The sequence below is a fragment of the Cebidichthys violaceus genome, unplaced genomic scaffold (genome assembly GCF_023349555.1).
Source record: "Cebidichthys violaceus isolate CVI_PGR_0920_01 unplaced genomic scaffold, fCebVio1.0.p SCAF_21, whole genome shotgun sequence".
NCBI classification, from domain to species: Eukaryota; Metazoa; Chordata; class Actinopteri; order Perciformes; family Stichaeidae; genus Cebidichthys; species Cebidichthys violaceus.
In genome coordinates this window covers 8,014,759-8,030,863 of record NW_027176384.1, presented here as the reverse complement: position 1 = coordinate 8,030,863, position 16,105 = coordinate 8,014,759, and the positions used below count along the sequence as shown (strand labels likewise).

The window sequence follows — 16,105 nt, the reverse complement described above, 5'->3', positions numbered from 1 at the left end:
AGATTATCGTAATAGTGACATATCGATCCTGCTGATGTCCATGGTGACACAGAAGCTACAGTAGCTGCTGCTAGCAGCAGTCAACTTAATGTTTTTAACAAAGACCAGTGAAATGTGTTGATTTGAACTCACAGTTTCATACTAACACCATTAAAGTTTCGCCTTTAAAGCAAACAGTTGCTTATTCACACATCCATCAGTTACAGCTCAACATTAGCAGTCATGTTTCAGTCCTATATTCTCTCTCTTTTATCTGTATTTGGTCTCAACCATCTTCTGATAGAAACGTCTGTCTCTTTAGCTGCTAAATGCTCCACTATGTTCACCAGCTAGTCTCTGACTGTCTGCTGCAGTTTGCTCCTCAGCAGGTAGAGTTCTGTGGCTTTTCAAAGCTCTTCTCTGAAAACAACACTCGAGCGCTAAGAGTGAGATAAAACGTGTGGGCTGTACAGATGAAAGTCATTATAAAGCTCATAAAGACAGCGCAGCTGCACATTGAGCTGATCATCCTCTGGAGCTCCATCACTGCAAGCTTCTCCTTTCACGTTGTCCTTTCATACATTATCATTTCACAATAAATCATAGCAGCTTTAAGAGTTGTTATTGAAGTTAAAGCCGTATGCACCTCACACATCCTTCTGTCACTACGTTTCTCACGAATACCAATCTGATACCGATCAGTGACCTTCGTACTCCAAATGATTAAATGAATGGAGACATTCATTTGCCAATTGTAATTATATAATTTTGATGATTTATGAAATTGCATCTTTGCAATGTATTCACTTCATAATTATCATAATTTAACTTGTCATAATTTAATTTAATGTCATAGATGTTACACAGAAAACATAGTTTTCAGCACAGCACACATTTCAACCGCCCTCCGTTTGTTCCGCCCCACAATATAAGACCTCTGTTCATCTCTGCCATTCATTCCATCTTTCTCCTCGTTTCCAGTGTATCTTCTCCGTTCTTGCTCTGACCTTGTGCACCAGTGGCAGCACTTTGTGTCCTCACAGATGTGTATCTCATGTGGGAACGCCGGCTAAACGCCGGCGTTTAGTCGGCTGAACCGAGCAGCGCAGTGGAACAGACGAACGGAGCGCCGATGCTCCGCTCTCCTTCTGCTGCCATGAATAAGTCATGAAAATGAGACCGTAATGAGAGCGGAGCAATTTCAGTGCTGCCGAGCCACATCTGTCATCTTTATCAGCACTTGGTGCAAAGGAGGGAAATAAAAAAGTAACTTTGTTTTAGAACTGATTGTTATTGTTGTTAACAGCGAGTTCTGCTTCTGCCAACAGCGATATAATTCACAATGAGCACCGTAGAAGTACCAGTGATGTAGGCTTACTGTGGTGGAGTCAGGGGTCAGGGTGGCAGCGGGATGGGGGGAGGAAAGACGACCTGTCATTGCAAGACGGTCTTTAGTTCATAGTTTGTTTGTAACTTAGTTGTATGTTCAGTTATTTAGTTTAGTAGTTAGTTTAGAGTGGTAAACAAAACGGCGTTAACAACGAGGTCTGTTATTGTCGTGAGAGTGTCTGCATGGGTGTCTTCATGTGCTGAGGGTTACTGTTTGTCTCACAACAATATAAAGGGTGAATTCCCCCAAAACACCTTTTTAATGCAACACATCTCCATGATCACCTGAACTATAATGGTTCAGATGGTCATGTCACTATGAATAGCATTAATGCCGTTCCTCTTTATACTCCTTTCAGTCACTTAATGACTTTGGAGACCGTAGAGTAGAGTTAACGGTATTCCACTGTTATGAGACCACAGCGGTCCAAGCTGCATACAATGTACTCACGACGTGCCTGCTTCAATTTTGCCCGGAGACCTTTGTTGCATGCCATCAAATATTATGATAGCATGATCAACTTTTTTACAGAGGGCATGTGCTTGTAGTTTTTCAGTACAGTTCCACCCACTGTAAATGTCCATACAGTGGAATGAGGCCACTGCACAGTTAACCAAGTGTCCAACAGAGAGAAAGCCAAGCTGCTTCTCTGACAAAGAGCTGGAAACAACAATCTGTGGCGTTTCTATAAAGAAGCTTTTGCATCCAAATTAGTAATTAATAATTCATGAAAATTAATTCATAATCTTGCTAACTCTGATGTGTTCCTTTGCCAAATGTTCCCACAAACTTGGAGAGCGTTCACAGTCAGTGTCATTGTTTGCTACCAGCAAGAAAATCTAGTCTTTTGTGTTCAGGAGAAAAAAAGAAAATCAATAAGCAGCCCCAGAGCACAGAAGTGATGTATTCTTCAGTGTTGCTGTCCCCTTCAAAGACATGCTAGGAGCAATGTTCCCCTATGGCTGATTCTCCCAACACTGACTGGGTCAAGATGTGTTTTCCTTTCAAACTGCTTCATAAAGTTTGACTACAGCTACAAGCACTGATCTTGCTTCAGGTGAACGATTTTAAATACATGTTGAGGTTTGACATTGGTCTACTGTCACATGTACTGCTGCTCTGTCTCCTCAGAGTGTCCAGAGTACACTCTGTCGCTCTGAGAGTGTAGTGCTCTGGAACACTTCATTCAAACAGCGCTCCAAAATTTCCAACATCCAGTTTGTGACAGACCCAATGCAGCTCATATTATCGGCATCAGGCCGGGCTTCATTGTTCTCTGTCGCACTTGGACAGAAATATGCGGCCCAAGCCCCCCTCTAGTGTACAGCCTGCATATACAGCCTGCATGGTCAGACATAGACCTGGACCCTCGTGGCTATGTGTATCATTTGAATTTTATGAGCACACATGTTCACAGTGAAGGTTGTGTGGTCTTAAATGGAGGCTTGCTGGTTGGATCTTCTACACCAGTGAGCATTGTTTGACTTTAAATGGTTGTATTGTAGCAGAATTCAATAAGGAAGCATTGTTGTCAGAAAATCTTCCCAGTCTTAAGTCTGACATTTTGCAGCAAACTTCAAATAGAAAGAAAAGCAGAAGAGAGAGTGCAGGCACACATATGAAATTGAACCTGTACATTTAACCACTCTAGAAACAGAAGCGCCTGTGGAGCATCTTGGGGATCAGTGTCTCCTCTGCTGAGATAAAAAGGTAGCCGTCTGAAAAATGAAAAAAGTATGAAAGAATCAAGTTGTCAGTTTCAGAACCCCCACTGTCAACGTTGGAAAGGTGTGGAGGGATGGGGCTTTCAGAATCTGTTTAAGGCATCCTCATTCTGACCCAATGAGAAGAATACAAGAATGTTAGCTTTATGTGCTAGAGCCAGGAACATGGCTGCTGTGGCTCAGTGGTAGAGCAGGGTCGTCCTTCAATCAGAGGATTGGCGGTTCGATCCCCGGCTCTGCTAATCCATGTCGATGTGTCCCATAGCCATGCCTACGGTGTGTGTGTGTGTGTTATTGCTACAGTGTGTTTCGTTGCCAAACTGTACTGCTGCCATCCCATCTTCTGTGTACCAGCTCCCACCTCAGTGTTTTTTCTGCGGAGAAGCCAGCAGAGTTCTCTCACACACTGGCCAACAGGGAGACCACGGTGCTTGTGATCCGACCAGGATTAAACACAAACATAGGGTCACAGTCTGAACTGAAACTGTACCTAGTGCAGGCGTTGAACCGGAGTTGCTCTTGGCCACGGCTAAAGTACTCTGCATGAAAAGCAAAATGATAAAGGTGTGTTTTACCAGTGGGAAAAGTGCACTGGAGAAGGATAGGGCCTTCACCCAGCATGCATTTTAGCCACTGCAAGGGAGCTCACCTGCTAGTACCAACCCTGACTGAAAAGAACTGTTAAACTGTTGACGTTAGTCTAATGTGGTTAAAACAATGTTATAGTTGATGGTGAACAGTTTGACTTGGTGGGCATATTTTACCATCCACTGGAACATATGTAAGGTGGTGTTTTGTTTAAGCACCTTCAAGTTCATTGTCATTGCATTAAGATAACAAACAGATATGCATTGAGATAGAAAAATACAAATGACGTTTCTACCAAGCCGCAGCACACAAAGCTAAGAAGAGAAGACAGTTCAAATCAACAAAGAAGTGCACACCTAAAACCACAAGGATAAAATAATACTGCTGACATGTGTAACTGCCTCCCCAGGCCAGACAGGCCAAATCAACCCTGGTGGAGAAGTTCTAGGAGTTTGTCCCTGCTGAATGCAAAAGTGAAGAAATGAGAAGAATGAAGACTGTGATGCTCTCCCCCTTCTTGGTGATGAATGGTGAAAGGAAGCGATCGTGACGTATGTCCCTCATAGGGTCAAAGCCACAGTCCTAGAGAATCAAGACGTCCATTTAATGGTTGGCTGCTAATGGCTGCAATGACAACGAGCTCCTCATTACTTCATGTTCTCAGGTCAAAGTGAAAGTAGAGCAGAGTTCTGCTAACAAAAGCAGTTTTGATAATCAAACCCAGTCAAGCACACCCTTACATGCCAAGGCACACACATGCAGATGATGGAGCTGGATTCTGTTCACTACACCCTGAGTAAAGATTCACTGACTCCTGGAGTAATGTGTGGATGTTCTCGGTCCTTGTTCTTATCCAGTATTCTTCACTGTACGGATTAGCTACATGGAAGTACCCACATTCTAATGTATGAGTAGGGGCTACATGGAACTGAATGAGGCTGAACTCTAAAGGATTGATTAGATAGAGTTGTTGGTTGCTGTAATTATTCCTCCTTTCTAGCCATAAAGTGAAACCTTTGTAGCATGACTCCAAGGCACAAACAGGTGAGAGGATTTCTGGTGCAACGTCAATCTGCTGACTATCATCACATTTGTCAACAAGAGCAAACTGAACACTTGGAACAAATGTGCAGAAAGAATGGAATGGATTTGATAAGTCAGTGCTGTGTGTGGCTGTCCACTGTGTTTACCAGGCTGCTACAGAATGTCCCTTCAGACTGGTCTGCATGTTTATGGCGAACTGGCCTAACTACTGACTGACTACCCACAACTCATCAGTTGGTCTGTTTTCCCTCCCAGTGTGACGTCCTACCAGACCTTACCCAGGAACATGCCCAGCCACCGGGCTCAGATCGTGCCCCGTTACCCAGAGGGCTATCGCACGCTGCCCCGCAATAGCATGATGAGGCCCGACAGCATCTGCAGCGTGGCGGGCTCTGTGTATGACAGGGCCCTCCGTCCCGCCTCCACCTCCACTATCACCACAGCGGAGAAGAGGAGGTCGATGAGGGACGACACCATGTGGCAGCTGTACGAGTGGCAGCAGAGGCAGGCCTTCTCCAGGCAAAGTCTGGCTCAGCCAACAGGTACTGATATCACAGACAGAAAATACTACTTCCTGTCTTTCAGTAAGAGCAATGACAGGGGAGTTTGGAGTTTTGAAGAGGAAATTCTCCACACTAGCCTGCAGTTCGCTCAGAAAGCTAGGTATCTAGCATGCTAACTCTTACCACATCCTCCTCACAAAGCAAATCCAGTTAAATGTCATTTGTACTTTTTATTCATATTTTATTAAGAATTTCATTCCTTGCCATTGAAGTTTATAGTTCGTGCTACTAATGTGGCCCAGCTATTGGGTCCAAGCAGGAAACTGGGGCCCACGGCACCAGGAGGGTAATCTGGTCCTGGAGAGAGACCCACAAATAATATAACCTGTTCATATCATATCAAGTTTGACTCGAACTTAGTGTATGTATAACTAGAGACAACAATGGAATCATTCAACAAACGGTCAACTTTTAAACACAAATTACAGTCTAACCACATCACCACAGGCAGAGGCAGACAGGGGCCGAGATAACAGATACATCTAACGTTCTGACTGATTTAAGTAAATTAAGAATAATTATGTAAGGTCACCTCACCTCTTGTCCCTGCTCAGCCTGCTGTAGTTTTGTACATTTGTGTCTTCCACCTCCTGGCGTTTTAATGCACACGATTTGTACTTTATCTCAATTTGACCACTTAGCTAGATTAAAAAACTCAAAGGGCAAACGGGATCAAAACCAGACCCTGTACTGAAATATAATAACATTTCCATGCTCTTGCTTAGAGTTGGACTGAGTCGTCTGTTAAGGTTGCTGTTTTATGTCCCAAAATCCAAATTCAAAAAGACCCCGTGTTTGTAATGTGTCTGTAATTGTCATTTTGTGTTATAGTTTCAACCATCAGCTGTTATACCAGCTTACTGACAATAGCTTACTGAGCATGTCGCTAATGAGTAAAAGACTAAATCTGTGTGTTCTTTCTCATTTGATCCCAATCAGTTATACTACTTTTCTATCATTTTATAAAAATATAACTGAATGCTGATTGTCACCAATGCATATGTACCCCCACATTATATCTCTCTATTCCCATCTTTAAACTGCCTTCAGACTCAGACGATGTCTCAGCATTAGATGGTGAACAAAAAGATACATTTTTCTAATATAGGGTTGCACAACATAATCCTCTTATGTCTCTAATTTTGTGTTAGAAAAGTCTTAGACATTCTTATGTCATTATTATGTATTTGTTTTTTTCTTTCTGTTTTGAAACACAAGTTTAATGCCATCACAGAAAATGTTTTTTCAGGAAAGCGTCTCACTCCACTGTGACTTTCTCTCCTCCTGGTGTTCCAGCCGTGGGTCATTATGGTACTCTGCCCAACACAAAGACCATGGGTAACATCTCTGAACACGTCGTGACACACTCCATCCCCACCTCGCCCTCTCACGGCTCCCTGGCTCTCTACAGCACCTTCTCACCTCCTCGCCAGCAGGTCGCTCACAACCCCAGCAGTTCCCACTCCGAGGTGTCCTCGCCCGTCTTCAGGGAGGACGTGACGCAGGACCACTGGAACAGGACGCCCCTCACCAAGGTAGAGGGCGTGGCAATGGAGATTGACTCAAATGATATGTAAATTAAAAGATAATACTTTGGGTGATGTAAAATATAGTTTCCTCGTTAACAATTCAAGTAAAATCAAAGATGATAATGTGTCGTACTTTGCTACCTGCTTCTAACCAATAGGGGTCAGCTTTTCCCCTTTGCACTGGTCCATACAATCTAAATTTACAGTCATCAGTTAGCAAAAAAAGTCAACTACTAACTATCAGCACGGAAAGAATACTCAACCCAACTGTTAAGAGCCGGTCAAATAACACTGGTATCTTATTATCATCACGTGCCGCGTCGGCTTACTTTGGCCATCTGTGTGTTTACTGCCACACTAACCGGGGCTGAACGGTCTGTCTACACTTTGATAGTTTATTTACTACATTTAAAAAGGCAGAAACGAGAAAACAATCCGCACCTTCATCTCGGTCGGCACTCTGCAGCTTCGAGAGAAGAGAGAAGTCAATTTACTTTTAGTTTTGCACGGGGCATAAACAGCAGTCTCCTGGACAAAAGTCCTGTTTGTTCTATCCCATAATAATCACAATGTGACATGGACTCAGGCCAATAGAAATGAACAGGCCAAAAAAAAATGTAGCTATCTCACAATTTTAGAGCCCTTATTGTTAAATACGTGTTGTGTTGTGGACCATTAAGCTATTACTCAGTTTGATATGAGACCACGTTGTTTAGTTTGACCCATTCTTCACCCTTCTCGTCCGCTTTAAGCAGACTCTCACACTTTAGACTACGTTACATGTTCTTAGGCGAGCAGGGTCGTCCATCATTCAGAGGATCGGTGGTTTGATCCCCGGCTCCACTAGTCCATGTGTTCTTGGGCAAGACGCTTAACCCCAAATTGCTCCCGTAGCTGTGCCTACGGTGTGTGAATGTATGAATGATGGTCAGGTGGCACCTTGCATCAGTGTATGAATGGGTGAATGAAGACATGTAGTGTTAAAAAGTACAGTCCAATTCCCACCTTACAGTCCATTACGACTGCGTGAGGGTTTACGGTGGAGTTAGTAGAAAGCTTGATGCATCTCATACAGTAGCCATGGGGGTCCTCCATGTGTCGACCTCCGATGTCGAGGGGCACTGACCAAGTGGCGCTGTTTGATGTCTTGGGACATAGAACGGGTCGATCTTGAAGGATACAGAGTTGAGTTTGCATTCAGTGGATGAGTCCAATCCCCCTGTCACTAGTCTAAAGCCCAAGTCCAATCCCCGTGCCCGGCTCTGAGCCTAATGACACCTCGGATAAAGTGTGTCCTGTTTGACTGGGACACCAGGCAACACACGTTCTCCTCTGTGTTCACAGCCAGAGAGAGGAGGAGGCAATGAGTTGAACTGAAATGTAGTAATCTTTAAACGTTCTTTGGTCTGTGAGAGCGAGAACTTTTGTGAAATGGAGGGATCAGTGGCGAGCCTTGTCAGTCATTGAGTTCTGTTGATACTGACATTTGCTTCAAGAAAATCCCTGAGAGCAACAAACCCACCACCCCCCAGCTAGTTTGGTTTGATTTGATTGAATGCTAATTCATTCAGAATATAATTCTTTGTGAGAAGAATAGGATACGGTAAAAATGTAGGAGCAGCTCTAAGGCCCTCACCAGTTCACTTCTTATTGCGCTTTAGTTCTACATATTACCAAACTCATTTTGCAGTGGACCTGTGTGTTTGGGGCGCTGGAACAGTTGCCCTGCTTGTGAGATGTTCATCCAGTTTTGTTGTAGCGGTAAAACTGAATATAATATGCAATGGCTTTAATGTTCATTTTACTTTTGCCTTTTTTAGTTTAACAATGTGCTGCCTCAATGCAATACATTTCTTTTAGCCCACTGTAGCAGCACAGTTCAGTTACGTTAATTGAGTCCAATCATTGTTCTGTGTTTGCTGACAAAGAGAGCAGATGTTGGCCAATAGATAAGAGGATGGTGTTATGGCTGACTGCTTCCTATTGTTACCTTCTCATTTTAATAATGTTTCTCTTTTGATGCAGTCGTGTTGCTCTCTGATAGTGGATACATTCAGGGCATGACAATGTTTGCATTAGCTAATTAATTACAAATCATACATTACTGTCATCTGACAGTCATCATTATGCATGTCATTCATTTATTATTATTACTTAAATAATCTTCTTTTGTTAAATCCACTCCAGTCTCATCCCCCTCCCCCACAGTACGGCTACCAACCTGACCGACGATCCATCGCAGTCGGGGTCCCTCCACAGTCCATCACCCCACAGTCTCTGCAAGGCAAGACGGTGAGTGTTCTTCTGCTCCCCCTCTCCATGCTGTGACATCTACTGACCCTGATTTCAGTAAACACTCAGAGTGAAGAGAATCTTGAGATTATTTTCACATATGTAAAACAGACACCGCCGTCCATCGCTGACATTCAAACACTCACACATCCATCAAATTATGTTTTCTTCTTAGCAGCCTTCCATTGCTGTTTTTGTCTTTGTCTCAGCAGGACCAATTTATTATTGACAATGTCATTGTCTCCTAATGACAGCGCACACACACACACACATACACACACACACACAAAATGGTCTTTGCTCGTAAGCAAAGGACCAGGACTGATATTTCTGTTTGAAGCCAGCTGTGAATAATGTGATTGCTTGTCGGCAGTCGAGTGTCTCTGCAGTCTGATGAGACTTCCCAGTAATTTCCCTGATGGCTGTTTTTCTTTATTTCACTGTGTCCCAAGTAATGATAGGATGAGTGTGTGTGGGTGAGACCTGTGTTGGTACTTGTGTCTGGGGGAATGTGTTTGTGTGGACCAGTCCGTCCACACATCTTTAACTTGAACTGGCGTACGCGGTGACAGTAACATTGAAAGTAGATGACAGTGGCCAGTAGCAAAGCCATGAGGTCAATGAAAGGCTGCCACATTTTCAGGAACATGTCCTCTCAAGTTGACAGATTATATTGAACTCTCTCAGATGCAGTTCATTTCCTAGCTCACTTAGCCTCATGTCAAATGTAGGAACCCTTTCAAATGAGACTGTGCTAACCAGCTGGAATCTTAACCTTTACATGTTTGAAGGATGAAGTCCAGCAAGATTCCAGCTGGGTTATTTTCTTCAGTCTGTTTGGAGAAAAGTGCAATCCTTTCCCTTAAAGCAGCAACAACATTGTCATTCATTTGAAGCCATGTTTTGGTCACCAGGCAAACATTAAGTCCATTACTCACTCTCCTTGTAGCTTTGTTTGGGTCTTCACCGTCTCCTCAGGGAGCTCCACATGAGAGTGATGACTGAAATTAAACTGTTGTGGACCACGAAACCAAAAGTGAAAGAGGCTAAAAAGCTCTGTAGGGCTGCAGAGAGACTTTCTGTGGGTTCGCCTCTACGAGTGACCCCTCTCACATTACACATAGTCATTTGAGCCACCGTTAATATGAAGATGTTGCTGCAGCTTAAAGTCACTCATCAATATTTGTAATATCTGTCACAACTGTCACTGTGGGGGCAGAAAGGTAGCAGGGGATGGACCCAAACGCAGAGAGACACAGGGAGCAGAAGGATATGAATGGTGATTTTAATAACTAAAAAATCCAAAACAACAAAACGTACTGAACAGGGAACACGGCAGAGCAGAACAGGGATGGAAGCAGAGCAGGGGAACCAGAGGCAGAGGAACATGGGGTTTAAATACACTGGGGAGGTGCAGGTGATTCGACACAGGTGGATTCAATCACACAGGTGGGAAAACACACAAAGGCAGGAAGTGAAGTGAACACACAAGAGGCAGGGAACTTCAAAATAAAACAGGAAACAAACTAAACAAATATCACCCATGAATCAAATGACGAAATGTAATGAGAAAGGGTTAACTTGCAATGATGAAGCTAGTGAGAATTATCCCGACTCTGCAGTTCTTCTGAGCTTTTTTAGCTTATTGTTTTAGTCTTACAGCACTTCTTCACTGTAATCTCATTTGGTTCAGTATTACCTCAGGCAGCTGTTTTCAACAAACATGCTCTGATAAATACACTACATGCCCGGCCCAATCCAGCAAAGTTTGAAAGAGTCAATGCTAACGTTGCTCTGTATCTGCTGTATAGTAAATAGTTAATGCTTGCTTGATAGCCAGAACAGCTTCATAAAGCATTTATATGTCAGTTGTGAATTTTTTTTGTCCCCTATGGCAAAGAATGAAGTTTGAATTGTATTAGCTACACAGATAACTGTCATGAATATTTCAAAACAAGCCTCACATCTATGTCAGTCCCAAGCCTCCTTTGAAGTTGTATCTTTTAAATCTAGAACTTAGACACCACCTTGCATGGATCCAAAAGCCTTCTAATGGTGCATGCTGAGGTTTCTGTTCCCACTGTGTCTTGTGTGTATGTCATTTGTTCTCAGGTCTCTATTGCAAAAGAGATCTTGATCTCAATAAGCTTTCTTGAATAAATACAAATGAACTAACTAACTAAACTAGATGTAAAAAGAGGAAATGTGACGCTGGGGCTGACCTGAACAGAAGCAACATAGTCATCAGCGTAAAATATACTTCTGTCTCCAGATTGAAAATAAAGGGTTTAAATGGTTCGAATTGTTTTTACTGGACAAATAATCACCAGTCTCCTCTTAAAGAGTCACTGCATCATGTTTGATTTCAATCAGTGGATGGGTGTTGTTGATGTCGTCAGTGTGGCAGCTCTTCCTCTCTCCTCTGTGTGTTGCTCTGTGCAGCCCGAGGAGCTGACTCTGCTCCTGATCAAGCTCCGCCGGCAGCAGGCGGAGCTCAACAGCCTACGGGAACACACGGTAGCTCAGCTAATGGCCCTGGGTTTGGAGGGGCCCAACGCTAAGGTCAGCACTGAGTCTGTACACTACGTGTGGGTGCATGTACGCATTGGTGCTTTCCCAACCAGGAAGTTAATTGTTACTATTATTATTCTGTGTGTTTGTGTGTATCAAGGGGAGGTTCTTTGCATGAGGCTGTTAGTTATCTCCAAATGAAATTGCTTTTGGTGTGTTCTGAGAGATCCTGTGAGCTAAACACTGCATACTCACTACGACTCAAGCTATTTCTGTTTGTGTTGGTAATTAATGCCGAATGCTCCATCAATATGGTCCAGACGGAAAAATCTCAACAACTGCTGGATGTATTGTCAAGAGATTTGGACAAACTCAAAAAAAATGTCATTAGCAGGTTGAAGTTTGAATAGCTTGACATCTACCCGAGACATTGGCACAGAATCATGTTTACCAGACGATGGATCCTTCTGACTTTGATGGTCTGCTGATAGGATCACAAACAATTCAACATTTTCAGAAGATTTGCCATTTGGTTTGATGTTAATGTTAATGAATTGTAATACATTTGGTCCTACACACTGGAAGCCAAATGGCACTTTGATTTATGGTTAAGTACAATCTTTTGGTAAACATCTCAAAATATAACCACAACAATAATACAGAAAGATATGACAGGACCACAGAAATACTGTGGGAATTGTCCTTGGGGACATGGAGGACCAGTACCATAGAAGACACTAAAACGTCACTGCTCCGTGCCAACAACAAAGACAATTGGTTGTGTTCCCAGGCGAAAAGGTCATGTCACCTGCCAGTGAGGAGGAGCTGGCAGGTAAAAATCATAAAGCGTCATTGTGAGCTGATCAACGAGACACACCTCGATGTCTCTTGCAGTTAGAAGTAACCGTACCAACAGAGGAGGGGAACTGGGATTCCTAAATAATTGGCAGTAAGGTGACCCAACATCAGCACCTCACACATTCACACGTTTACTCATCACATCAGGTTAGTATCGACATCACAGGCACATGACATGTTTGACCAGTTGCAGGCGAGTCAAATCTAACATTTCGCTATCAGAACACGCCAAATTCAATTTCATTTTAGAGAATTGTTGTTGCATTAATGTATGGGCAGGTGGTTGGTCATTTTGTTGGGGATCTCTGGGCTTTCTTTTGCACCTGTATATGTGTGTGTTTGAGCATGTGTGTTTTTGTATGTGGGCTCTACTCCTGTCCACACATGTCGACTTGAGGTCTCTGTGCGGTTGTGGGCCAGGAGAGCATGAATGTACATCATGAGCAGGCTCAGCAGTGCAGCATGCTGCCATGTGTCTTGTACTGAATGCTTGAAATTCAGTCAATTTCATAATTCATGTTGCAGAATATAAGCTAACTGCTGACAATTTAGCCATGTGCGTTTGATAGAAGCTAACCAATGTATTATATATATCTGTACCATTTGGGATATGGGATATTGTTGTTGTTTTATTGCTGCATTACTGTAAAGTCGTCTTACTGGACTGAAGTGAACAGTGACATCATATTCACATTAGTTCTGGGTTTTTAATGGCTGTGAATATCTCCTGAAGGATTGGGCCAGCCCTCCGTGTACTGGTATGAACAAAATACCATATTAGGAGAATCCAGCTGCATCTTCTCAACAGAGCCATGAGCTTTCTTAGTGTGCTGTTCTTCATTCATGATGGTCAGCCACAGCTGAACGTCTTTTTTGCATCTTGTGGAGCCACCTTGTGTAACCCTGCTATCACCAGACTGAACACTGATATTGGTTTGTTTTTAAATCACAGTTTTTACCGTTCAATGCCAACCTTTTTAAATGTCTTTCTACAAGATCAGTGCATGGCAACTATAGTATGGTTATAGTTTGGGAGAGATTGTTGTTATGACAAATAATCTGTTGCTTAAGTTCATTCTTACTGAACAATAAGAATACAATGAGAGATAATTATATATACAGAGCTGCCTTGTCATCATTCTTCCTTTTTTATGATCTCTTCCTTCCTGTTGATATGTGCCATTGACTCCCTTGTTCCATCCTCTCCTGTCACTTTTCCTGCTTCCTCTCTTCCTTCCTCTGTGGCGACTGCAGACTGATGTTCTTTCTCATCACCTCCAAAGGAACCTTATTTACCTGGACAGCCAGGTGAGGACTTGTGAGCTTACTGCTGTCTGTCTCCGTCTCTACGAAGTCCATAATATTAAACGTTTCCAGATGCAGAACATTTTGTGAAGCACTGGAACTTTTTTAACCCTTAGTGGAAACTAACATTTGTTGTTTAACATTGTTAACATTGTTTCTAGAAAACTTACATGCATGTTTTATGATTTATGATCTGTTTCAGGCTTCTATTTCTGTCTCTATTTCTTGTTCATCTTTTTTTCTTTATCTCTTTTCCTGTTTACTCAGAATTATGAACAAACTATCTACTGAGCTTGAAGCATCAAATTGTGTTGAGGCTCAATCTCATCTCTTATGCCCAGTTTCAAAAAAAAAGAAAAAGTTTAATTTTATTGTGTATTTATTTAGCTAATCTAGGTAAGATAGAGGACCATACTGATGGTTTTCATATTCAAGCTCTTTTATCACCATTTTCAATGCATACCATGGTGTGCTTTATTAAATACGCTAACCTGCAGGAAGGTATTAGTTTCATTTGAGTTTAGTGTTCCATGAATATTATCTTGAAACGGGTTGCAGACCTCAGCTCGTGTTCATTTCTCTTCAGGGCAGGGAAGATATTATTGCAGATAGAGCTGCTGATAACCTCGTGTTGTTAGTCCAATCACAACACTGCACACTGCCTGGAGCTGTCTTAAACGTTCCTCTCAGCCTTTTATGTATGAACCCATGTGCAGCAATGCTCAATCGCTCTCATTGTTTGCAAATGCCAGCCTTGTACACCCAGGACTACAAACTGAGGGGAGTAAATGTAAACGTCAACATTCTGTTTAAATGCAGGCTTTGTAGGGAACTGGGTGAGAGCAGAACAGTAGTGGTGTGAGGCCACCGGTTGAACAAGTTATTTAACTCAACTCAAAGTAGTTGTTATCTGCCCAAACTGTTAATGTTAAAAATAGTATGGATGTTTCCACTGGAATCTCACTAACATTGCATTAGAGCCGCTTAATTGCAAGAAAAATATAACCTGTCTCCAGTTCACAGGCTTCTAAATGGGCCGAACGGGTCTCCCCACAGATCCTGCTTTATTGAAAACCACTGCTCATGGGCTTGGACGGGCTGTGTAGGAGGGAGTGGCTATCAGTTTGGATGCTACTTAAAAAAATTATTTGATTTTCACAAAGTACAGAGGCTAGAGAAGGTTCAGACATTTTTTTTAGTCTCAGTCAGTTTGTGTACATTAAAGGTAGGAATGATCCATTGACTCTAAATCAAATATTTGATCATGTTCCAAACCCTTTTCTTAAATAAATACTATCCCAACTTCCAGTCAGAGCTTTGGAAAATGCTCATCACCAATTTAGAGTATAGGTATTTGTAATAAATTGGCTTATGCAAAAACACAGGAATGGTCCTTTTAACATAGAGTATGTTAGATCACTATTGGTTAAATAGTAACTAGAGAGCAGTAAACTGTCCTTTTATCCTGAAGAAGAGGGTTAGTCCCTCTCCAGCTCCTGGATACAGGAATCCTTCAAGCAACACGTACTGCTATGTTATTACACCATTGTATCCTCTTTCTCCTTGGCGCTCCGCTAGACGAAGGAGAATGAGCCGCTAATCTTCATGATTCACACTATGATCGAGAACTCGGCACCGAGGCCGCAACTCTATCAGCAAGTAAGGTCCATGGCAGGTTCTGGTTTGAGTCAGGGTCGAGACAGTCCACTTGTCTTTTGACCTACTGTGTATCCCTGTTGTTGGGTCAAAGCATCATGGAAATCACAATCTTGTGTTTTACATTAAACTTGAAAACACAAAATTTGAGTTTTTGAGGGTTATAGTATATTTCAGTGTACTTAGTCTGAATAATTCCATATAAAGCAGATGTAGATTTCAATTATCAAAAACTTCAGGACGTTTGGGGTTTATTTCCCCTAACAGGATGTCCCTGTTGTTTCTAAATGAGCTCTTTAATTTCAACCTGACTGAAGTGGAGCAGACTCAAACCAGACCTTCGCCCCGGTAGCCCCGTGTCTCCACGTCTTCCCCTCCACATTCAACCTCTTGTTTCACCACTTTGGATGCAGGCAGTCTGTTCATTACGCAGTTGTTAACCAGAAAACATTCTTTAAAACATGATTAAGTGTTTAAGTTATTAAGTCTTTTCGGTTGAGTACATCTCATTTCATTGCTTTCTGTTTAATGTGACCTGAAGCGAGCATGGTATAACGTTACATAGACACCGTCTGTCTCCATACAGCACTGTTCATTGTTGTTATCACTTTGGAAATGCTTCCATTGTCTGGATGTCTCATTCGTTCACTTTTTCAGATGTGCTGT

The 16,105-nt window shown here is 42.4% G+C and overlaps 1 protein-coding gene across 5 annotated transcripts in view; it reads left to right on the top strand.

The window, feature by feature from the left end:
* The window catches only part of LOC137877326 (pleckstrin homology domain-containing family A member 5-like), a 178,604-nt gene that overhangs the window by 141,944 nt on the left and 20,555 nt on the right, over window positions 1–16,105 (top strand). For 3 of the 5 annotated variants that reach the window (XM_068717149.1, XM_068717150.1, XM_068717153.1), the window contains 6 exons: window positions 4,981–5,267; window positions 6,585–6,823; window positions 9,005–9,109; window positions 11,552–11,671; window positions 13,733–13,786; window positions 15,362–15,442. In XM_068717149.1, coding sequence (XP_068573250.1) covers window positions 4,981–5,267; window positions 6,585–6,823; window positions 9,005–9,109; window positions 11,552–11,671; window positions 13,733–13,786; window positions 15,362–15,442 — 886 coding nt within the window. The remainder of the gene's footprint in view (window positions 1–4,980; window positions 5,268–6,584; window positions 6,824–9,004; window positions 9,110–11,551; window positions 11,672–13,732; window positions 13,787–15,361; window positions 15,443–16,105) is intronic. The other 2 variants (XM_068717152.1, XM_068717151.1) reach the window with 2 other exon arrangements.